Source organism: Mustela lutreola, chromosome 10, assembly GCF_030435805.1.
Source record: "Mustela lutreola isolate mMusLut2 chromosome 10, mMusLut2.pri, whole genome shotgun sequence".
NCBI classification, from domain to species: domain Eukaryota; kingdom Metazoa; phylum Chordata; class Mammalia; order Carnivora; family Mustelidae; genus Mustela; species Mustela lutreola.
In genome coordinates, this window is record NC_081299.1 from 99,768,783 (window position 1) to 99,786,589 (window position 17,807).

At 46.3% G+C, this 17,807-nt stretch overlaps 1 protein-coding gene and 1 long non-coding RNA gene across 4 annotated transcripts in view; one reads left to right on the forward strand and one right to left on the reverse strand.

Annotated features, from left to right (window-relative positions):
* CD58 (CD58 molecule) overlaps nt 1-15,675 on the reverse strand; it is a 40,721-nt gene extending 25,046 nt beyond the window's left edge. For all 3 annotated transcript variants that reach the window (XM_059135295.1, XM_059135294.1, XM_059135293.1), the window contains exon 1: nt 15,518-15,675. In XM_059135295.1, coding sequence (XP_058991278.1) covers nt 15,518-15,587 — 70 coding nt within the window. In that variant the 5' untranslated portion in view covers nt 15,588-15,675. The remainder of the gene's footprint in view (nt 1-15,517) is intronic.
* LOC131808942 (uncharacterized) lies at nt 14,940-15,960 on the forward strand. The gene is made up of 2 exons (XR_009344997.1): nt 14,940-15,012; nt 15,408-15,960. It is a non-coding gene; the product is annotated as an uncharacterized LOC131808942 (long non-coding RNA).
* Nucleotides 15,961-17,807: the final 1,847 nt, after the last annotated feature.

The window sequence follows — 17,807 nt, forward strand, 5'->3', positions numbered from 1 at the left end:
CTCCGTACCCTATCAAGGGGGCGTTAATGGACTGGTCAGGTGTCCTTCTTGGCTGACTAACGGGCTATCAGCGGAGATCAGAAACAAGGACTGGGAAGCAAGCGGAGCCACTCAGGACACAGGACTGGGTTCAGTGGCATGGGGAGCATGGGTGAGCTGTCTTCAATTGTCCCTCCTCGCGAGTCAACTGTTAGCATCTGTGCCCGACCCCATGCCGCCAAGCCTGGCTGAGAGCCTGAAATCCACACTGTGGGAATATCCACAGCAAAGAACTAAGGCTTCAGACAGAAACTCCCGCCTACTCGCCCCCAATCTGGCTGTTGAGTATTTACTACCACCGCTAGACTGAGATATTCCCGATACCCCAAAATGGGTTTAAATGCATCTGGTTCCAGACTTGACTTTCCTGTTCAGAGAGAAGAGCAGCTGTTAAGGGAAAGACATTAACGATAAATTAAAACTTGAAGTTTTTGCCTAGTAGCAATCAGGGTAATTGAAAGAACATGGGGAAAAAATCAAGACTATTAAATAGACCGATGGTAGGCAGCCGTGTTCAGTAATTTCAAATAAGGAGTAAATAGGGCCCGTTTGTCTATTGCAAGGATTTTGAAAACCCATCTCCCTTATTTAAGGGGGACTGCCCACAGGCATTCACCAGCAGCCCTGTTGGGGTGCCGGTCGCTCGACCAGACCACGTGGGAAGGTGGATGAGAGGGGCAGGATGTGAGGAGAGACGGTCTAGCCACACCCACTAGCAGAGGCCTGAAAGGTCTTGCTCGTGAATGAATGCAGGAGTGGGGAGGGCGGTGGGGGAAGAGAAGCGGTATGAGATGACCCTCGGCTGCCATCTTCCCAGGGAGAGGCCATGTCTCCTGGGCTTGAGAACAGAGGGACGGAGCAAGTCGGGAATGGAGCCAGTGCTGGCAGAAAGCACGGGAGGGGAAGGGGGAGACCCGCTCCAAGAAAGCCAGTTTTGAGCTGGAAGAAATTCTCAAAATCCTTTAGTCAGACTGTAAGGGCCTATTCAGCCAGAGTGGCCCCACCCCGGTTGAACTGCCATTCTGTTGTAAAACTTAAATTGACTCCCCCTGCTGCCCCCCAGGGGAACTTACTTGAAAGCAAGTCTGGGAAACCAGTCCCACGTAACAAAGTCCGAGTACAAGGGTGGGTCAGGCCAGGTGGAGGTATTCAATCAGTGGGGGCGCATACTGTCTCCTAGCTACCAAGGAGTATGGGCCTCGCCCTTTGGGATACTTTTGGCGCCAATCCTAACCAAGGTGTGATAGGCTGGTTCCAATGTTTTCTAGGGTAAATTGTAATTCAATTGGTCACCTAGCATCACTGCAGAGCCACCTGTGTGTGGCCAGGCCCAATCAAATGGCCCTTGCTCTATAAAAGTTAGTCTGGAAAGCAGGGAGGGGTCACCCTCTCTGGAGGGGCGGCCCTGACCGGTCTGTTTGATGCTCGGTCTGATTCCTGATGCTTGGCGCGAAATAAAGCTTTGTTTGACCTTCGCTTTGTATCAGTCTCGCTCCTTTAATCACGGACCCATTATTGGGGGACCCAACAAGACAACTCCCCATCTCACAGGTGAAGTGACAGGGTACCAAGAAAACTGAAGGACAAGGTCACCGAATGCCTCCTCGCTGCCCGCGGTGCATTCCCGCACCCTCGTGTCCCTTTGTAACACCCGTCACGCACACTGCAGCAGTGGCGCCGGCCGTGCCGCACAGAGGAGCGAACAGGCTTCACAGTCACTCCTCAGACTCAGGGTGGCAGAGGGACCGGAACGCAGATTTCCCGACTCTTGTGCCGCCCCCCTTTCACAGCAGGCTCATTCTGGAAATATTTGCTCTTTAAGTACCCACTGGGCAGCTCTATGATGTGGGGACCCCCACCCTCCACCCCCAGAACATGACAGATGCAGTCCCAGCCTCTCAGAGTTCACTTTTTGTTAGCAAAGTCAGACTTGATCCAAATAATTGTACCGGGGCACATGGGTGGCTCAGTGGGTTAAGCATCTGCCTTCAGCTCAGGTCATGATCCCAGGATCCTCGGATGGAGCCTCACATCAGGCATCTTGCTCAGCTGGGTGCCTGCTTCTCCCTCTCCCGCCGCCTGCTCCCTGCTCTCCCTGCTTGTACACACTGTCAAATTATTTAATTAATTAATTTTTAAAAACCACAAATAATTGGACCAACGTCCTGTTGCAGCTGTGCTCAGGGCCAGCAAGTAGAAACACAGGGTGTCACTAAAGAGCACCCACTTGGGGAGCTAACGAGGGGTTAGAGACGGCTTGTGAAGAAGGAGGAGCAGCAAGTGCCACCAAGTGGGGTTGGGGGGAGCTGGCCCCTGTTCAGGGATCCAGGTCCAGAAGGCAGGAGGGCAATGCTATGAGACAAGACGAGCTGGGGGGCTGCACGTGCAGGCAGAGCCCAGGCCTTGCAAGGCCTCAGACAAAATTCTGCCCTGTATGTTGAGACGAGAATGCTACCAAAGAGTTTTAGGCAGGATGGTGACAAATAAGATGAACTCTTTAGTTAAAAAATGTGTTTAAAAACAAAACATACATAGACACATAGATATAATTTTATATAGATGCAGAATGGAGATACAGACATTTAGCACAATCTTCTCTGAACTGTGTGGGTGTGTGTGGCTTGGATGCCTTACCCCATCTCCCAAGCCCTCTAACCACCCTCAGTCCAGTAATTTCCATTAACAACTCAGAATATACCTTTTTTTTTTCTCCCTGCTCAGATCACCAAATAGAAACAAAGATGCATCACATATAATGCATATATATGTATATATATATACACATATATATGCCTGGTCATGATTTAACAAAAACGGTCTTATGCATGCTTCTCCACATCTTGCCTTTCCCAGCAAGAGTACCTCATAGAGGTCACACCAAATCCACTGGCAGGGTAAGACTTTCATTCCAGGGTACGAATGAACCATAATTAATTAGCCATCCACCACTGCTGTCCCTAGCTTCTTCTACTACAGTAACTGTTACAACCATACCTGTGTCCAGGTTCTTGCATATTTATGGCTTTGTATCGATGGGACAGTGTCCCTGGAGTGGGGCTAAATTAAAGGACAACGTATTCTTTATTTAAAAGAAATTTTTAAAGATTTTATTTATTTATTTGATAGAGAGAGCACAAGCAGGGGGAGTAGCAGGCAGAGGGAGAAGCAAGCTCGCCACTGAGTACTGAGTCTGATGTGGGGCTTAATCATAGGATCCCTGAGCTGGAGGCAGACACTTAATGGACTGAGCCACCCAGGTGCCCCAGATTTTTTAATAGGCGCTGCCACAATGCTTGCATTTGCTATTTACATTCTGATCAGTAACATATGAGTTACCTTTTCCTTGCCCCCTGCAAGCATCCTTTTCCATTTTTTTTTTTTTTTTTTTTGCACATTTAATTATCAGGCACAAAGTGACATCTCATTGTTCTCTGGATTTGCATTTTCCTGACCTCTAGAAATTTAAGCATCTTTTCTGGTTTTTGGTAATTTGGATCTCCTTTTCTGAGAACTGTCCTTTTGTATCCTTTGCTTTTTGTTCTATTGGCTAGCTCGTCTTTTTCTCACCAGAGTTTATGAGTTCCTTGTATATTATAGAAATTTTTGTTATCTATACTGTAATTCTTCTCCAAGATGGGTGGTTGGTGTCATTCCCTAAGACAAGGGATGTGAAGGGGAGCCAGCTGGGGCAAGAAGATCATACTTTCAGATGCCAGCCCTGGGTGGGGTCTGTAAGACTCCCAGGTGGATATGTCCAGTAGGCTGCTGGGCACACAGGAGAGGAGACAGACTTGGGGATCATTACATTTGTAGTGGCTACTGTCTAGTATTCCCTTCCCACAGTAAACTCTTTTCCACTGCACTTTCAAGACTAACCCTGAAGTAAGTTGCTGATAGGATAACTGCCAATGAAAAAGAATGGGAGAAAGGGGAGTGAGTTCTTTCTCAAAGGTCACACACTGCGAATGAATGAATGAATTTGCACACAAACAGCAACAAAGGAAAGGGGTCAGCAGTGGGCTGGTTGCTTTGCTGATATCGGGGTGGTCAGAGAGGATGCCAACTTCCTACGCCTGGGGGGCAGAAGGGTAAGCGCCCAGATTCTCGGGCAGATGGGCCCAGGGGAACTTTCAAAAGCCTCCCATATGAGCTGTAAAATCTAAATCATAACGCCCACCACAAACGATTGTTTTGAGGGTTGAATAAGACTGAGAGTGTTTACACAATGCCTGAAATAAATGTGGCTTTCAGCAGGGCTTTCCCTCTTTTTCTTGCAGTGAGTCAGGCCACATCAAGGCCTTTGTTGTGTGTGATCCTGGCAGTGTGTACCACTGAGCATGGTGCGGGATTGCATCATTTACAAACGAAGGGAAAGAAAAAAAATGCATTAGTGATAGCCTAAACAGACATTCCATGCCAGCCTGCATTTTAAAAACTGTTTTGAAGAATACTAAACGATCTTTTAAAGACAGGGGAGGTACCTAATACCAATAGATAGAGAAATCCTACATCTAAAATCAGCCTCAGCTCCAAATACTTAGTGGCAGTGTCCTTGCAAAACATCACCATCACACCCAATTTTGATAATTCTTATATAGCTTGAAGTCAGAATTGGAACTCACATATTTAAAGATGAAGTGTCCTGATTTGTTGACTTAGAAAATATGGTCACCATAACTACTGAGTTAAAGAGGACAGATTCCCACTCCCAGCCACAGATTCCTCTGGGTGTTTTCCTTGGGTCCTGGGATTGACACTGACTGCTAATTTTAGTAATCAAACACTTATATAGTACTCACTATCTGCAAGGCACCCTTGGAAGAGTTCTACAAATATGCAGGAGGCAGGCACTATTTTTAACCCTATTTTGCAGATGAGGAAACTGAGGAACACAAAGATTAAGTGACTTGCTAGTGAAGTGGTAAAACTAGAATTGAACCAAAACAGTTTGAAAATTTAACCACTATTTTCTTATGTAGCCTGCTATGTGGCACATGGCTATTACAGATGTGACAGGATACATCCTAGAAACTGCATCTGTAGAACTCCTGTATGGGGACTACTCCAGCTGAGACTCAAGCACGCCTCTGAAACCTGCAGGCGAGGTAACGGGCTCAGGGGTCCCCAAATCACTGACTGTCACGGTCTGAGGGGTCCTGAGAGAACAAGAGTCTGTGGCCCCCAGGAACCCCGGCTTGATATACATGAGGAGATTGAGGTTTGACGGAGCAAGAAAGTGATAAAACCCAAACCCCCAAAATGTGACGACCTAAGTTTTGTGGTGGTAGTGTTGCAGTTTGCAAATGACTTCAGATGTGACAAAGGGACAAAGGGACATGGGACATGTCACAATTAGAGGCCATGAGAAACGAAGCTGAAGGGGGGGCCTAGGAGTCTGCACTCCCCACGCGCGATGGAAGGTACCATGCGCGATGCGGAAAAGGGACAAGAGAGGCTTGAATGTGGGGGCGAAGGAAAGCGAGAGCCAAAAAAAGAAAGAAAGGGAAAACAAGGGACAGGTGAAGACGTGACGTGGGAAACAAAACCACAGGTGCCACTGCGAAGCCTGAGAGAACGGGGAGCAGCAGCATGAACAGATGTCCCCGGGGCAGCCCGCGGACGCCGCGGCACTGACGCACATGCACTCCTCAGCTCCCACCCGCGGGTGCGCGTGCAACGTGCCGAACTTCTGATTTTCCAAGAAATGCTGGACGCTCAACTTTTGTGGGGGAACTTCTCATTCTTAAAAGGCAGCAACCGATCCCAATCTGAGTTCAGACAAAGACAGGGTGGTGCTCTGTCTCCGCTGTTTCACCTCTGCCTGGCCCAGGAAGGGCACTTGATAAATATTTGAGTGAATAAAGTAAAGGAAATGCAACTGGACTACCGTCTGAAAAGCGGGGCTTCCTGACAGAACCTCGGAATTGGGCAGCTCGCCCAGACCCTGAGCTTGGGACAGCCCCCTCCACCATGTGCAGGCTAAAGAGGCACCTTTCCCAGTGCTAGCCACCAGCACCACAGCCAGACTGGAGAGGCTGCTGGATCCCCACGCCCATCTCTCCCCCACTGCTATTCCTTTCAAGATGTCTCCTGCTTCCCCTTCCTGCCTGCTACCTGCACCAGGTAAGTGTGGACCCATGCAGGATGTCAGCTCAGAATCAAAGGCAACAGCCCGTATAGGGTCTGAGGAGATGCAATTTGTTTACTGAAGTCATTTCTTAGAAATGAAGGATGTGATTTTAAAGTCTTCTTCTCTCTCTAAAATATATTTTAAGGATGGCTTGCAGATTTGAGTAGCTAAGATTGAAGTTGGTTTGATGAAAAAAAAAATCCCCTAAAAGTTTCAGTACCTGAATATATAAATCTTGGTATTTCCCCATGTTCAATATTCTAACGGTGTTTCAGTTAAAGACTCCTTCAAGCGTGAAGACAGCAGGATCTGGGGGGCATTCTGAACCCAAGCGAGCAGCTGAGTCTCTTCTCCAGATGGGAGGTTGTGACCATAACCTTTCTCCTCTGTATCACGGCATACTGTCCATTGACATCTGCCTGGAGTGTGAAAGTGGCGGCATTTTGGGAAACAAAGTCTCTCTCTACACACGTACACACATTTACAACACAGAGAAGTGGCCACTCTCCTAAAATGTCTGTTATCAGATAATATGTCCTATTAGGTTCATAGATATTAGCAGATCAGTCAGAACCCATATTCCAGTTTTGGGGTCGGAAATCTGCTCACCAGGTGTGTAGATAATAAAGAGGAAATTGAGTCTTTTTACTTAAGGAAGTGCAGTGCAGCTCGTTTCTTTAACCTAGCTCTTCATAAATCCGCTCCAAATGAGTCTTAAGCCAACTCAGCCTAGAAAAAGTGACAGCATGGGCCTGAGAATATGGGGAAGAACATTCCAAAGAATGGGAGCCACCAGATTACAGAAGTTCAGAAGCTGACTGAGGTCATGCAGAGGACACAGAGCTGGTGCCCAGACACAGGCAGCCAGCTCCGGAGCCCACACTGTTAGCCAGGAAGAGAGATGCTTTGGTCTTCCCTTGTCCATTCCATCCTTGTCCAGATCCAGTCAATGATTTGTGCTGCCATGATTGCTAAAAACAGGAATCTCCTGCTCTCAGCTACACTACCACTGCTTGCCCGTCTCCTTGAGCAGCACCCTGAATCTCAGAAGGCTGTAAGCCTCAGAAACAGCCTAGAACTTGCCCCACATGTGCTCTCAGTTGTCAAGCTACAACTTGACTCCTGCTGAGGCTCATCTGGAATGGAGATGTTGGAACCAATGAAATCAATTTCCTGTTGAGCTTTTCTGTCTCCTGGCAGGCTAAAGCTTTCCCCGTTTTACCCCTTGGGCTGACACTTACAGTCCTTTCCCCTCTCCATCTGTACAGTGTGCCTCAGTCACCACCAGTCACACCTGACTCACGGGTATATGAAATGTGGTCTGTCCAAAGGGAGGTGTGTTGTGAGTATAAAATGCTCACCAGACACTAAAGATTTAATATGAAAAAGGGAATGTAAAATCCCTCATTAATGTTTTCTAGATGTTGAAATGAAAATATTATGGTTCTATTAGGTGAAGTAAAATATATTATCAAAATCATTTTTGCCAGTTTCATGTTATGTTTCTAATTGTCAGCACTCCTCCAGCCTGTCTTTCAAGATACCCGTATACCATCTTGCTCAAAAGCCCCATTTGTGAGCTCATTAGGCTCAAAAGCCACATGTTCTTGTTGGAGGATATATCTGAGATCTACAGCATGCTTTGGGGAATAATGACTTTACTAGAGCAATTTAAGACTCTGTGAATCTTTTAAAATCTATTCTCCAAAGTCTGATTCAAGGTATTTCTATACACTATTGATCATTTCATTAAGAATTTCTATATAATCCCTACCATTTTCAGGTTACTTGGCTCATAGTTGAGAAACTAATTTATGATGACACAGCCTTATTAGTTTCTTATGAATCTGAATTTCTTATTATTTTCTTTTCTTTTTTTTTTTTTTAAAGATTTTATTTATTTATTTGACAAGTAGGCAGAGAGGCAGGCAGAGAGAGAGAGGGGGAAGCAGGCTCCCTGCTGAGCAGAGAGCCCGATGTGGGACTCGATCCCAGGACCCCGAGATCATGACCCGAGCCGAAGGCAGCGGCTTAACCCACTGAGCCACCCAGGCGCCCTCTTATTATTTTCTGACTGTGTATATAAAATAGCATTTCCCCCCTCATTTTTAACTGTTACAGGGGGAAGATGTTCAAGAAACTACACAGCAGTGAGCCTGGTGGAAATTCAGACACTAATCACAACAGACATTTTGAGGAACATTATAGAAAGGAAGTTTAAGTCCACTAGGACCTGAAACGGGTCTTGAGAACAAGCCTATCAAAATAATTTGTTTCCTTCAGATGGATACTTGGTCAAGGCCACAAAGGGCAGACCTATGAACTAGGAGTTCCCCACCGGGGGCAGAGAGCAGACGTGAACTTATTACAGGGATTCCGGGCAACAGGTCGCCTTACTTCCACTGATTTTAATTGGAGCCTCAGAGTCCTTGGACTCACTCAGAGGTCACTGGTACAGGCACCAGTAGCAGGAAAAGAAAAGGAAAGGAAAGACAAAAGGGCGCAAGGAGAAGAAGATTTTTTAGAAGGAAAAGAAAACAAAAAAGGAAACAGTCAAAGGAGAAGATGCTGTGTCTATAAAGTAACAGGAAGACATTTTCTTTGGATGCTAGTGGACAGACACCAAAAGCTATCTCCAAAGAAATGCTAAGATGTCTTCTAGCACTTTCATGGGGACAGTCTCCGTTTTTTACAACTCCTATTCAGATCTCAATGGGTCTGAACAAGTGGACAAGATAGTATCCTGGTTTCACTTTCAATCTGGAGACAGGTTTGATTTGTGACTGCTGAGTCTGTTTCCTATGTAAAAGCTTTAAAAGATCCTCTGCACTTGAGAAGAAATCACTTGATTTCTGCACTTGAAATCAAAAGACAGAAAACTTCTGCAAACAAACACTCATGCCTCATGTATGCAGGCAAACTTTCTGCTTTTTTTTTTTTTTTTTAAAGATTTTATTTATTTACTTGAGAGAGAGCATGAACGAGGAGAAGGTCAGAGAGAGAAGCAGACTCCCCATGGAGCTGGGAGTCCGATGCGGGACTCGATCCCGGGACTCCAGGATCATGACCTGAGCCGAAGGCAGTCGTCCAACCAACTGAGCCACCCAGGCGTCCCAAACTTTCTGCTTTTAAACAGAGGAACTAATACCTACCCTGAAAGCCTGTCTTCATTCAAGAAACACCTATAATTTCTTGGACAATAAAACAAATTCTTTGACCTGGTTCTCAAAAGGTGGTTCTAAGTCTCTAAAAAGTTTTCAAAGCTACCCATCAAAATTAAACCAAAAACCTAGTCACAAACGCAATGTGGGAAACTTGATTAGATCCTGGTGTTTTAAAAAAAGACATTCTTGTAACAACTGGAGAAATCTGAGTAAGGGTGGAATTTAGGTGATATGATGCATTACCATTAATTTTCATAAATATTATAATGTGATCAGGATTACACAAAAGTACTAGGGAGTAAAGTATGGGTGTCTAGAGAGATTATAACTGTAACAAAATGTTCATAAATATGTCAATAAATCCACATCCTGAATTCTACAGCCCGAACAAAGTTTCCCCAACCCACTTCTGCAGATGGTGCTTTTGAAAACAATCTTATGTGACTGACAACTGTGCTGTCCTACATAACTTTACATGTCTTAGCAAAAATTACATTGAACAATGCATACACGCCACACGTAAGAGATCACCTACGGGGGCACCTGGCTGGCTCAGTCAGAAGAACGTATGACTCTTGATCTCAAGGTTGTGAGTTCAGGCCCCATATTGGGTGTAGAGATTACTAACAAAATAAATAAACTTAAAAAAAGAGAGAGAGGTCACCTATGGATCTTCAAATCTTCATAAAGTTTATCTAAACTTGGGTTGGGAATGCACGGGTTCTGAGACAGATGGACGTTGACTTCTGTCACGCTTTCATTTCTTTCCTGTGTGAAGTGAACCTGGACAAGGTACTTAACCTAACTGAACTTTGTTCTCCTCTTTAATAGTCTCTACCTAAAAAAAACTGGTGTGATAATGAAATGAAAACAAAAATCCAAACTACTATGCATAGGACCTGGCACAGAGTATGTACTCAGTTCCTGACAGCTACTATTATTACAATAGGTCTAGTTTTCTTATAGGAATACACCACACTATTTTGACTCAGAGTATCTTCTTCCTAAATAAAAACACACAGATTGTGAATCTTGATTGCAGAAAGAAAAATGAACAAGTTTCACTTAATAATGTGAGATAATAACTTAAAAAGGAGAAATGCTAGAGACTCTATCATCTAATGTCCAGGTTTAACACACTGTATTGTTAAGAAAAAAAAAAAACAAACAACAAACCATGAAAACAAATCAGTGAAAAGAACATTTTAAGAAGTAGTAAATGGCTTTGTTTCTGCATACAGGGAAAGAAAATCTCTGTGGAGATAGCTGGCAAGATGAACTATACAAAGCAGCAACAGAAGAGGGCAGATTCTGCTAAAAAGAGCTGAAACAACAGTCCTTATTGAGCTTGGCTACATGCATGGACTACCTCAGCCCCATCCACGTGGCATCCTGAGGATGCACCCAGTCCTGCTGGTTCCCGCTTCCAAACACAGCCCCCTGTTTCCCATCCAGTCCCCCGCTCTTGCGGTCATTGCATACCTACACTATTCCTATGGCCTCCCGTGCTGGTCCCCCTGCGTCTCTTCTGCTCCCTCTACAGACAGCTCTCCAGATTCACCAGAATAATTCATTCACAAATTCCAGTTACTGTAATTTCACTCCTGTTCAAAATCCTCCAAAACGTCCCATTTTGCTGGGAGTAAAAAAAGTCACAGTCTTTAAAGGGGCCCACAGAACTTTATCTCTAGGACCTAGCCCTGACTGTGCTTACAACTTCCTTTCCTACTGCTTTCTGGTGCAATGGGCTCCTTGAATGCCCCTAAATGCCAGAAGCCTGTCTCAGGGTCTTTGCTACTAGCCCCTCTGCCTGGAATACTGCTCCCCCAGACAGCTGCCTGGGTCCCTTAAGGCCACGCTCACCTGTTACCGTTTTAGGGAGACCCTCCTTGGGCTACAAAGTGTAGAACACAAACCACTAGAGAGCAGGGTGGCTGAATGCAACATCAGACATGCAGCCCATGGAAGACTATGTAGCTGTAAAAAAAAGAATAACGACAGGGGCACCGGGATGGCTCAGTGGGTTAAAGCCTCTACCTTCGGCTCCGGTCATGATCCCAGGGTCCTGGGATCGAGTCCGCATTGGGCTCTCTGTGAATCATGGAGCCTGCTTTCCTTCCTGCCTCTCTGCCTACTTGTGATCTCTGCCGAATAAATGAGTAAAATCTTAAAAAAAAAAAAAAAGAATGATGATGATCTCTATGAACTGATATGGAATGATTATCCAGACATATGGTTAAGAGACAAAAGCAAAAGCAAGGTAGAAAAGGGTATATTGAGGATGTTACTATTGTTACTGTTTTTGCATCAAACACTTGTAACCACAAAAAAAAAAACAAGGATAAAACAGAAACAAACAGTACCTGTTATGACAGGGAGAGAGTGGGAACAGGATTTCTCCGAGCATAGCTCTATATGGTTTGACTGGCACCATATTAATATTTCACCTACTTAAAAATTAAATCAAGGAGGAACCCAAAAATTGAATAGAAACAAATTAATGAAACTATATATTGCGTTGATAGCATAACCACCCAGAAGAAAATAATTAATCCAAGTAACTTTTAAAAAGACATTATTCTGTACATATTCAGTGGGATATATGGATGAATAAAAAGAACCGTGAAGAAACTCCGAACTATAAAGTTTGTGCTTGGTAGTAGTACTGGTAGAGCAGTGAGGAAACTATTTTGTGTTTAATGCATATTAGGAAAACACAGTGATGCTATGAGGAATAGTGTTCTCACTGTGGCAAAGGGACATACGAATAAGGAATAGAGGAAGAGAAAAATGAACCAAATTGTTGCATGAGGCTTAGTGGTAACAGGATAAACTTAGGACTTTGTGAAAATTTTCCCAGCTCTGAGAACTGACAGCTTAGAAATGAAGACTCCAGTAGCCTTGAGTACACCTAATACCCAGACACTGATTTCTAAATCCCATCTCCCACTAAAAGGAACGAGAGACTCTAATGTTTACAGGCCGAGGCAGGAAAACGGTACAAAATGAGTCCAAGACATGCTTCTGTGCCAGAAAGTAGGAAGTTCTCAAAAACTGATGGAAACATGGCAAAGAACATGGAAGCACACAGGGGTTCCCATTTGCCAAAATCTGGATCACCGAGCATCAAAAGAGTTGACAAAAAATGCCATCTTAAGAAATACCCATGGGTCCATACTCAAACTAAAAAAAAAAAAAAAAAAAATTTAAAAAGAGGAGCAAAAGCTCTTCATTACTCAAGAATGTCAATGATGTATAAAGAAAAATAGGGACAGAAAACTGCCATCCACAAATATTTTAGTGGACTTGGAGAAGAATCACCAGTGGATGCTAAAACAGCTAAAACACTGGATGAAAGATTGTTTTGGAACAGGACAGTTACACAATCTCAAATGTCACTTGATAAATCACATATTATTTACAAAGGGGAACAGGTGCCTCTGTGATAGAGAAATCTAGTGGATCACCTTAACCAAATAACCAAAGTTAAGTTCTCCAATAATGGGACAAATAGGACTGCATCTGCTCTCTATTGAGATGCACGGAGAAGGACACAACACATCTATGGAACATTCCTGCAAGTTATAACCAGAATCTAATCATGAGGAAACAGACCATCCAATTCTAGGGACACTATAAAACTGGCCCAGACCTTTCAAAAATGGTGATGTCATAAAGTACCAAAAAAAAAAAAAAAAAAAAAGAAAGAAAGAAAAGAAAAAAGAGTTGGCAAGTTTTAGATTAAAAGGTATTAAAGAGGCAGGACTAACCAAATGCAGTGTGTGATCCAGGATCAGCTTCTGGACTCTATCAGCAAACAGTATTATAGTGATGGTATATCTCCTGTGATCATGGTTTCATGGATTCCAGGAGACATACGTTTTTAAAAAGACATATGTTGAAATGTTTACAGGTAAGATGTCATAAGATCTGCAATTCTCAAATGTTTAGACAAAAAAATTGTGTGTATAAACAGAAGTAAACCAAATGTGTCAAAATTTTAATAACTGGGGATTCCAGGAGAAACGTGTGTATGTGCTCATCATACTATTTTTTGCAACTATTCTGAAGATTTCTGATGTTGCAAAGTTTTAAAGAAGGAAAAAGAAATATCAACCATGCCTACTCCCCTTTCTTCTGTATTACTAATCTCTGTATTAGTGTTTACTTAACCACCACCCAACACCTATATATTTACTCATTTATTCATTTGCTGTCTCTCTCCCCCACTATAATGTAAGCTTCACAAAAGCAGGGAAGTCTGTCCCTTGTTGTAACCCCAGTCCCTTGTATAGAGCCCAGCACATAGCTGACCCTCAGTAAGAATGTGTTCAGTGATTCATGCTCACATTCCAGGAAGTATATACTCTCATTACCTTTCCTCACCAGTGAGTGATACTCTGTCTCTCTTTCAAGGCAAAGATAGTGAGGCTTGCAGAAGTTAGTCAACTTACAGAAATTATAACTCAGGTGAGGAGCAGAGCCAGGGTGGGAAGCCAAGCATCTGACTGCAGAGCTGATGCTCTTAATCACTGATGGGCAGCTTCCCATTGAGACAGGCTCTGCCTGTAGGTGCATCTGCCCCTTTGGCACAGGCATCAGCATAGGAAAGTGGGGGGGGGGGGGGAGGTCCTGTGATGGCATCCCCCTGTGACAGCATCCTTGCCTCCAATGACTCCGGGCTGCAATCCTTCCTCCATACTGCTGCCAGATTATTCCTCCTAAGCACATGATTCTGATTCTGTGAGGCCCAGAAAGAATTCTCCTTTGCCTGCAGAAGATAATCCAGACTCCCATCCGGGATGTGTAGAGCTCTGCAGCAGGGCCTCCAGCTCCCACGGGCACACTTAGGCTCTAGGGACACCAAATGATTCTCAACTGCCCAGGTTCACCCTGTACACTGTGCTCCCCTGTCTTTTTCACCTCTTGGAATTTTCCCCACATCATAGCAGGTCCACACACCATCTATCCTCCGAGGCCAGGTTCAAATACCCTCCCTTCCATGAAGTCTTTGTTTAACAAGACAGACTTGATTCCACAGAAGACACTGCTCCCTTCCCTGTAGACGCCCAGAGCACTTTATGCTCAGCCTGTCTTACAGCATTTACTTCTGTGCCTTAGAATGCAGGCACTTCGCGATCTCTCAACCCCTCCGCGCTAGGCAGTCTCCAAAGACACGCACCCCATAGACACTCAATGGGAGCTGGGTGCAGAAAGAGGATGGAAGATTGACTTACTGTATGTGCAAAGGGGCCTCCAACGGGAAACCTCAAGGAAAGAAGAACTAGTTAAGCGTTTATTATTATGCTTCAGAGGTTTGGCTATGGCTGTGTGTAGGGGTTTATAAAGGTGGGGAGATAAAAATGGAGACATAAATATTTCATGGGGCTGTTAACTTAGCTGAAGAAATGGGCAAGGGATGAACGCAGTTCTACACGCACAGATTTCTTTTACATTTTCAGGGGAGGGGAAAGGAGCACCAGCCACCCTGCTTCGGAATCCTGGGGCGATTCAGTCATTTTTCTTGGTGGGTCCCTGTCCCAGGTCGGGTACCCTTCGGGCAGGAGCTCAACTCAAACGCGGGGCGGCGTCGGAGGAGAGGGGAGCAGAAGGGGAACCAATCGGCAGTCGCCGCTCCTGAGCCCCATCCGGCGCGCCGCGGATAAGCCTAGTTCTTTGGTAAGTCCAGCCGCCGGGACCCGTCCTGCGGGAGCTGACCCGCTGCGGAAGAAGTGAAAGGGCCGTCCCAGCGCTAGGCAACGGCACCCCGGGTGTGTGTGTGGGGGGGGGGGGGCAACAAGTGGTTTCGCAGTCACTGGAACCCCAGCAAAGGCACACCCTTCCGGAGAAACACCCAGTGGGGAGGTGAAAGGGCTTGGGGGAGTTGGGGATTAAGGATTCTCAAAAGAAAAAACCACCGGAAAAGTGAGCGAGCCACAGTCCCACCCCTCTTCCAAAGGCGGATTCCGGTGCCTAAGGTCAAAGTTGCTTCCTGACTACCCAGGGGAGACTTGTTGAAGTGACAACTCTGCCAGACAAGGTCCCGCAGGCTGAGTTTCTTCTCCCCAACCCAGCCGTGGCCGCCCCGAGCCCCACCCGTGCACCGGGCTCCAGAGCCCTGAAGCCATCGACACCCCCAGCGCTGCCCAGTCCCCGCCAGGGCGCGGGGAAGGCCCCCACTCACCGAACTGGAGCACCAGGCAGACCACGCCGAGGACCACCGCGGCCCAGCCACACGCACTCCCTGCGGTCATGGCGCGTTCGGCTGGCCTCTAAGGCCCTACTGCGCTGAGCGCACCCTAGTAATTTCGCTAGCAGCCCCGCCCCGGCCTCCCCGCCGTACCAGCCCCGCCCGCTCTGGCCCCGCCTCGTCTCGCGTCCCCTGCTTCCTGTCCACCCTGTTCCCAGAGTTTTTCTGCTGCCTCCCGTCTGCTCGGTGCAGTCCTTCCATCAAAGTGGCTTGCGTTTTAAAAGCCAGGCTTCTCTTCGTTCCCCCCGCTGCTCCAGCACTTTTCCTGGACGTCTGGGACGCGATGGAGGCAACTTTGTAACTGGGGGAAGGGGAAGCTGTCGAGCCCCTCCCCCACCCCGTAAAGCTGCGTCCCACTCGGCGGGCCCGTACGGGGACCGGAGAACTCTGCTGCAGGACCGGGCGGCTCTGAAGCACTTCCTTCCGCGCTTGCCTCCAGCAGCAGCAGCAGCAGCAGCAGCGCGGAGCTAGCTTCTCTGCTGCTGTCCTGGAATATTAAAATACAAGGAAACGGGACATATGGGGCAACTGCTAGAACGTGCGGGATTACCTGATGCCGCCGGTCCCGCCGGTCTCATTGAAGTTCAGGCCACCTTTTCCTTAAGCCTGCCCGCCCCCGCCCCCACCCCAACCTTCCCTTTCTCCGGAGCTGGGACTTATAGTCTTGGGTTTCTCCCTTCTCAGTTTCCTCTTTGTTTTCCTCCTCCTCCATCTCAGCTGTGGATTTTCCCTTAGGCTGAGGAGCCAGGTCTGGTCGGGTCTAGTCGCCCCTTCACTGTTCGGCCTCCCAAACCACCCGCCTCAGATGCAAAAGGCACTTGGAACATTCCATCCTAGTGATTAGTTTTTTGGTTTTGTTTTAAGATGTATGTATGTATTATTTATTTGAAAGAGAGAAAGAGAGAGCGCGAACCGGGAGAGGGGCAGAGGGAGAAGCTGAGAAGGAAGCCGGACTTGGGGCTCCATCCCATGACCTAAGCCAAAGGCGGCCAGGCGCTTATCCCTCCGCGCCAGCCAAGCGCCCCCTATTGGTCATTCTTCTTGATTGGCTTGTCCTCGCTCAAGTCTGTCTGACCCCCAGACCCGAGGACTCAAGAGAACCAGCTCCTCACGTGGCTTCCATGTCTTCCCCCTTTCGTAGAGAAGCACATGAATTGCCCCCGCCCAGCTGCGGGAACTAAGGGAACTCTAAACCTATTCTGGTGAACCGGACACCCTGCTGTCCTAATAAACACCAGCGTGTCTGTTTAGAAACTGAGTGGAAATGTGCTTTATTGCTGCTGTCTTCTCCATCAGCCTCAAGTGAGGATCCCAAAACCACTCAAGACAGTTGAACTATACTGTAAGAATTCATTAGTTCTTAAGTCAAGCATAAAATCTTAAAAGGTATCTGGGTGGCTCAGTCAGTTAAGCACCTGACTCTTGATCTCAGCTCAGGTCTTGATCTCAGGGCTGTGAGTTCAAGCCCTGTGTTAGACTGCACACTGGATGTGGAGCCTACTTTAAAAACAAAACAAAACAAACAAACAAACAAAAACGAAAAAACCCTTAAATCTTAAAAGGCATCCCTATCAATGAAATTTCTGGGACCAATGTCATGTACCTACCTGAAGACATTCGCTATCAACTGTAGATACTTGGAACATGAGGAAGGGGCAAAGTATAGCACAAAATGTGAGAAAATCACATTTCTGCTCTGTCCCGGGCTGGTGGGAACTCAGGCCAACTGAAAAAGGTAGGATGAGGTCAAACTTCTAGACTGGAGATTCTGAATGTTTTTGAACTGAGAAATGATATAACAGCAAACATCTGCTGAGCACTTGCTACGCCAGGCCTTGTGTTAAGTCCATCACCCGAACTAATTTAATCTTCTTGCTGCCCCTGTTTTCACAGAAGAGGAAACAGACACTCAGAAAGGGTAAATGACTTACCCAAGGACACACAGTAAGGGGCAGCACGGGCAGTCCAGCTGAAGTTAAATCTAAAACACCACTCTCACCCTATCATACAAGTACAGCCATGCTATGGACTGGACTGGCCAGCAGATGCTGTCAGTCCAGCAGGGCTGTGGAAAAGTCTGCCCAGTCATGTGGGGCCGGGAAGTTTGCCTCAGGTCATGGCCTCCAGCCTTTGGGTAAGGAATGATTCATTAGCTCTTCTTTGGTTAGATGTTCCTCTGACCAAGTTCAACAGCAGTGCCAGCTTTCTCATTAAGAGAAATGCT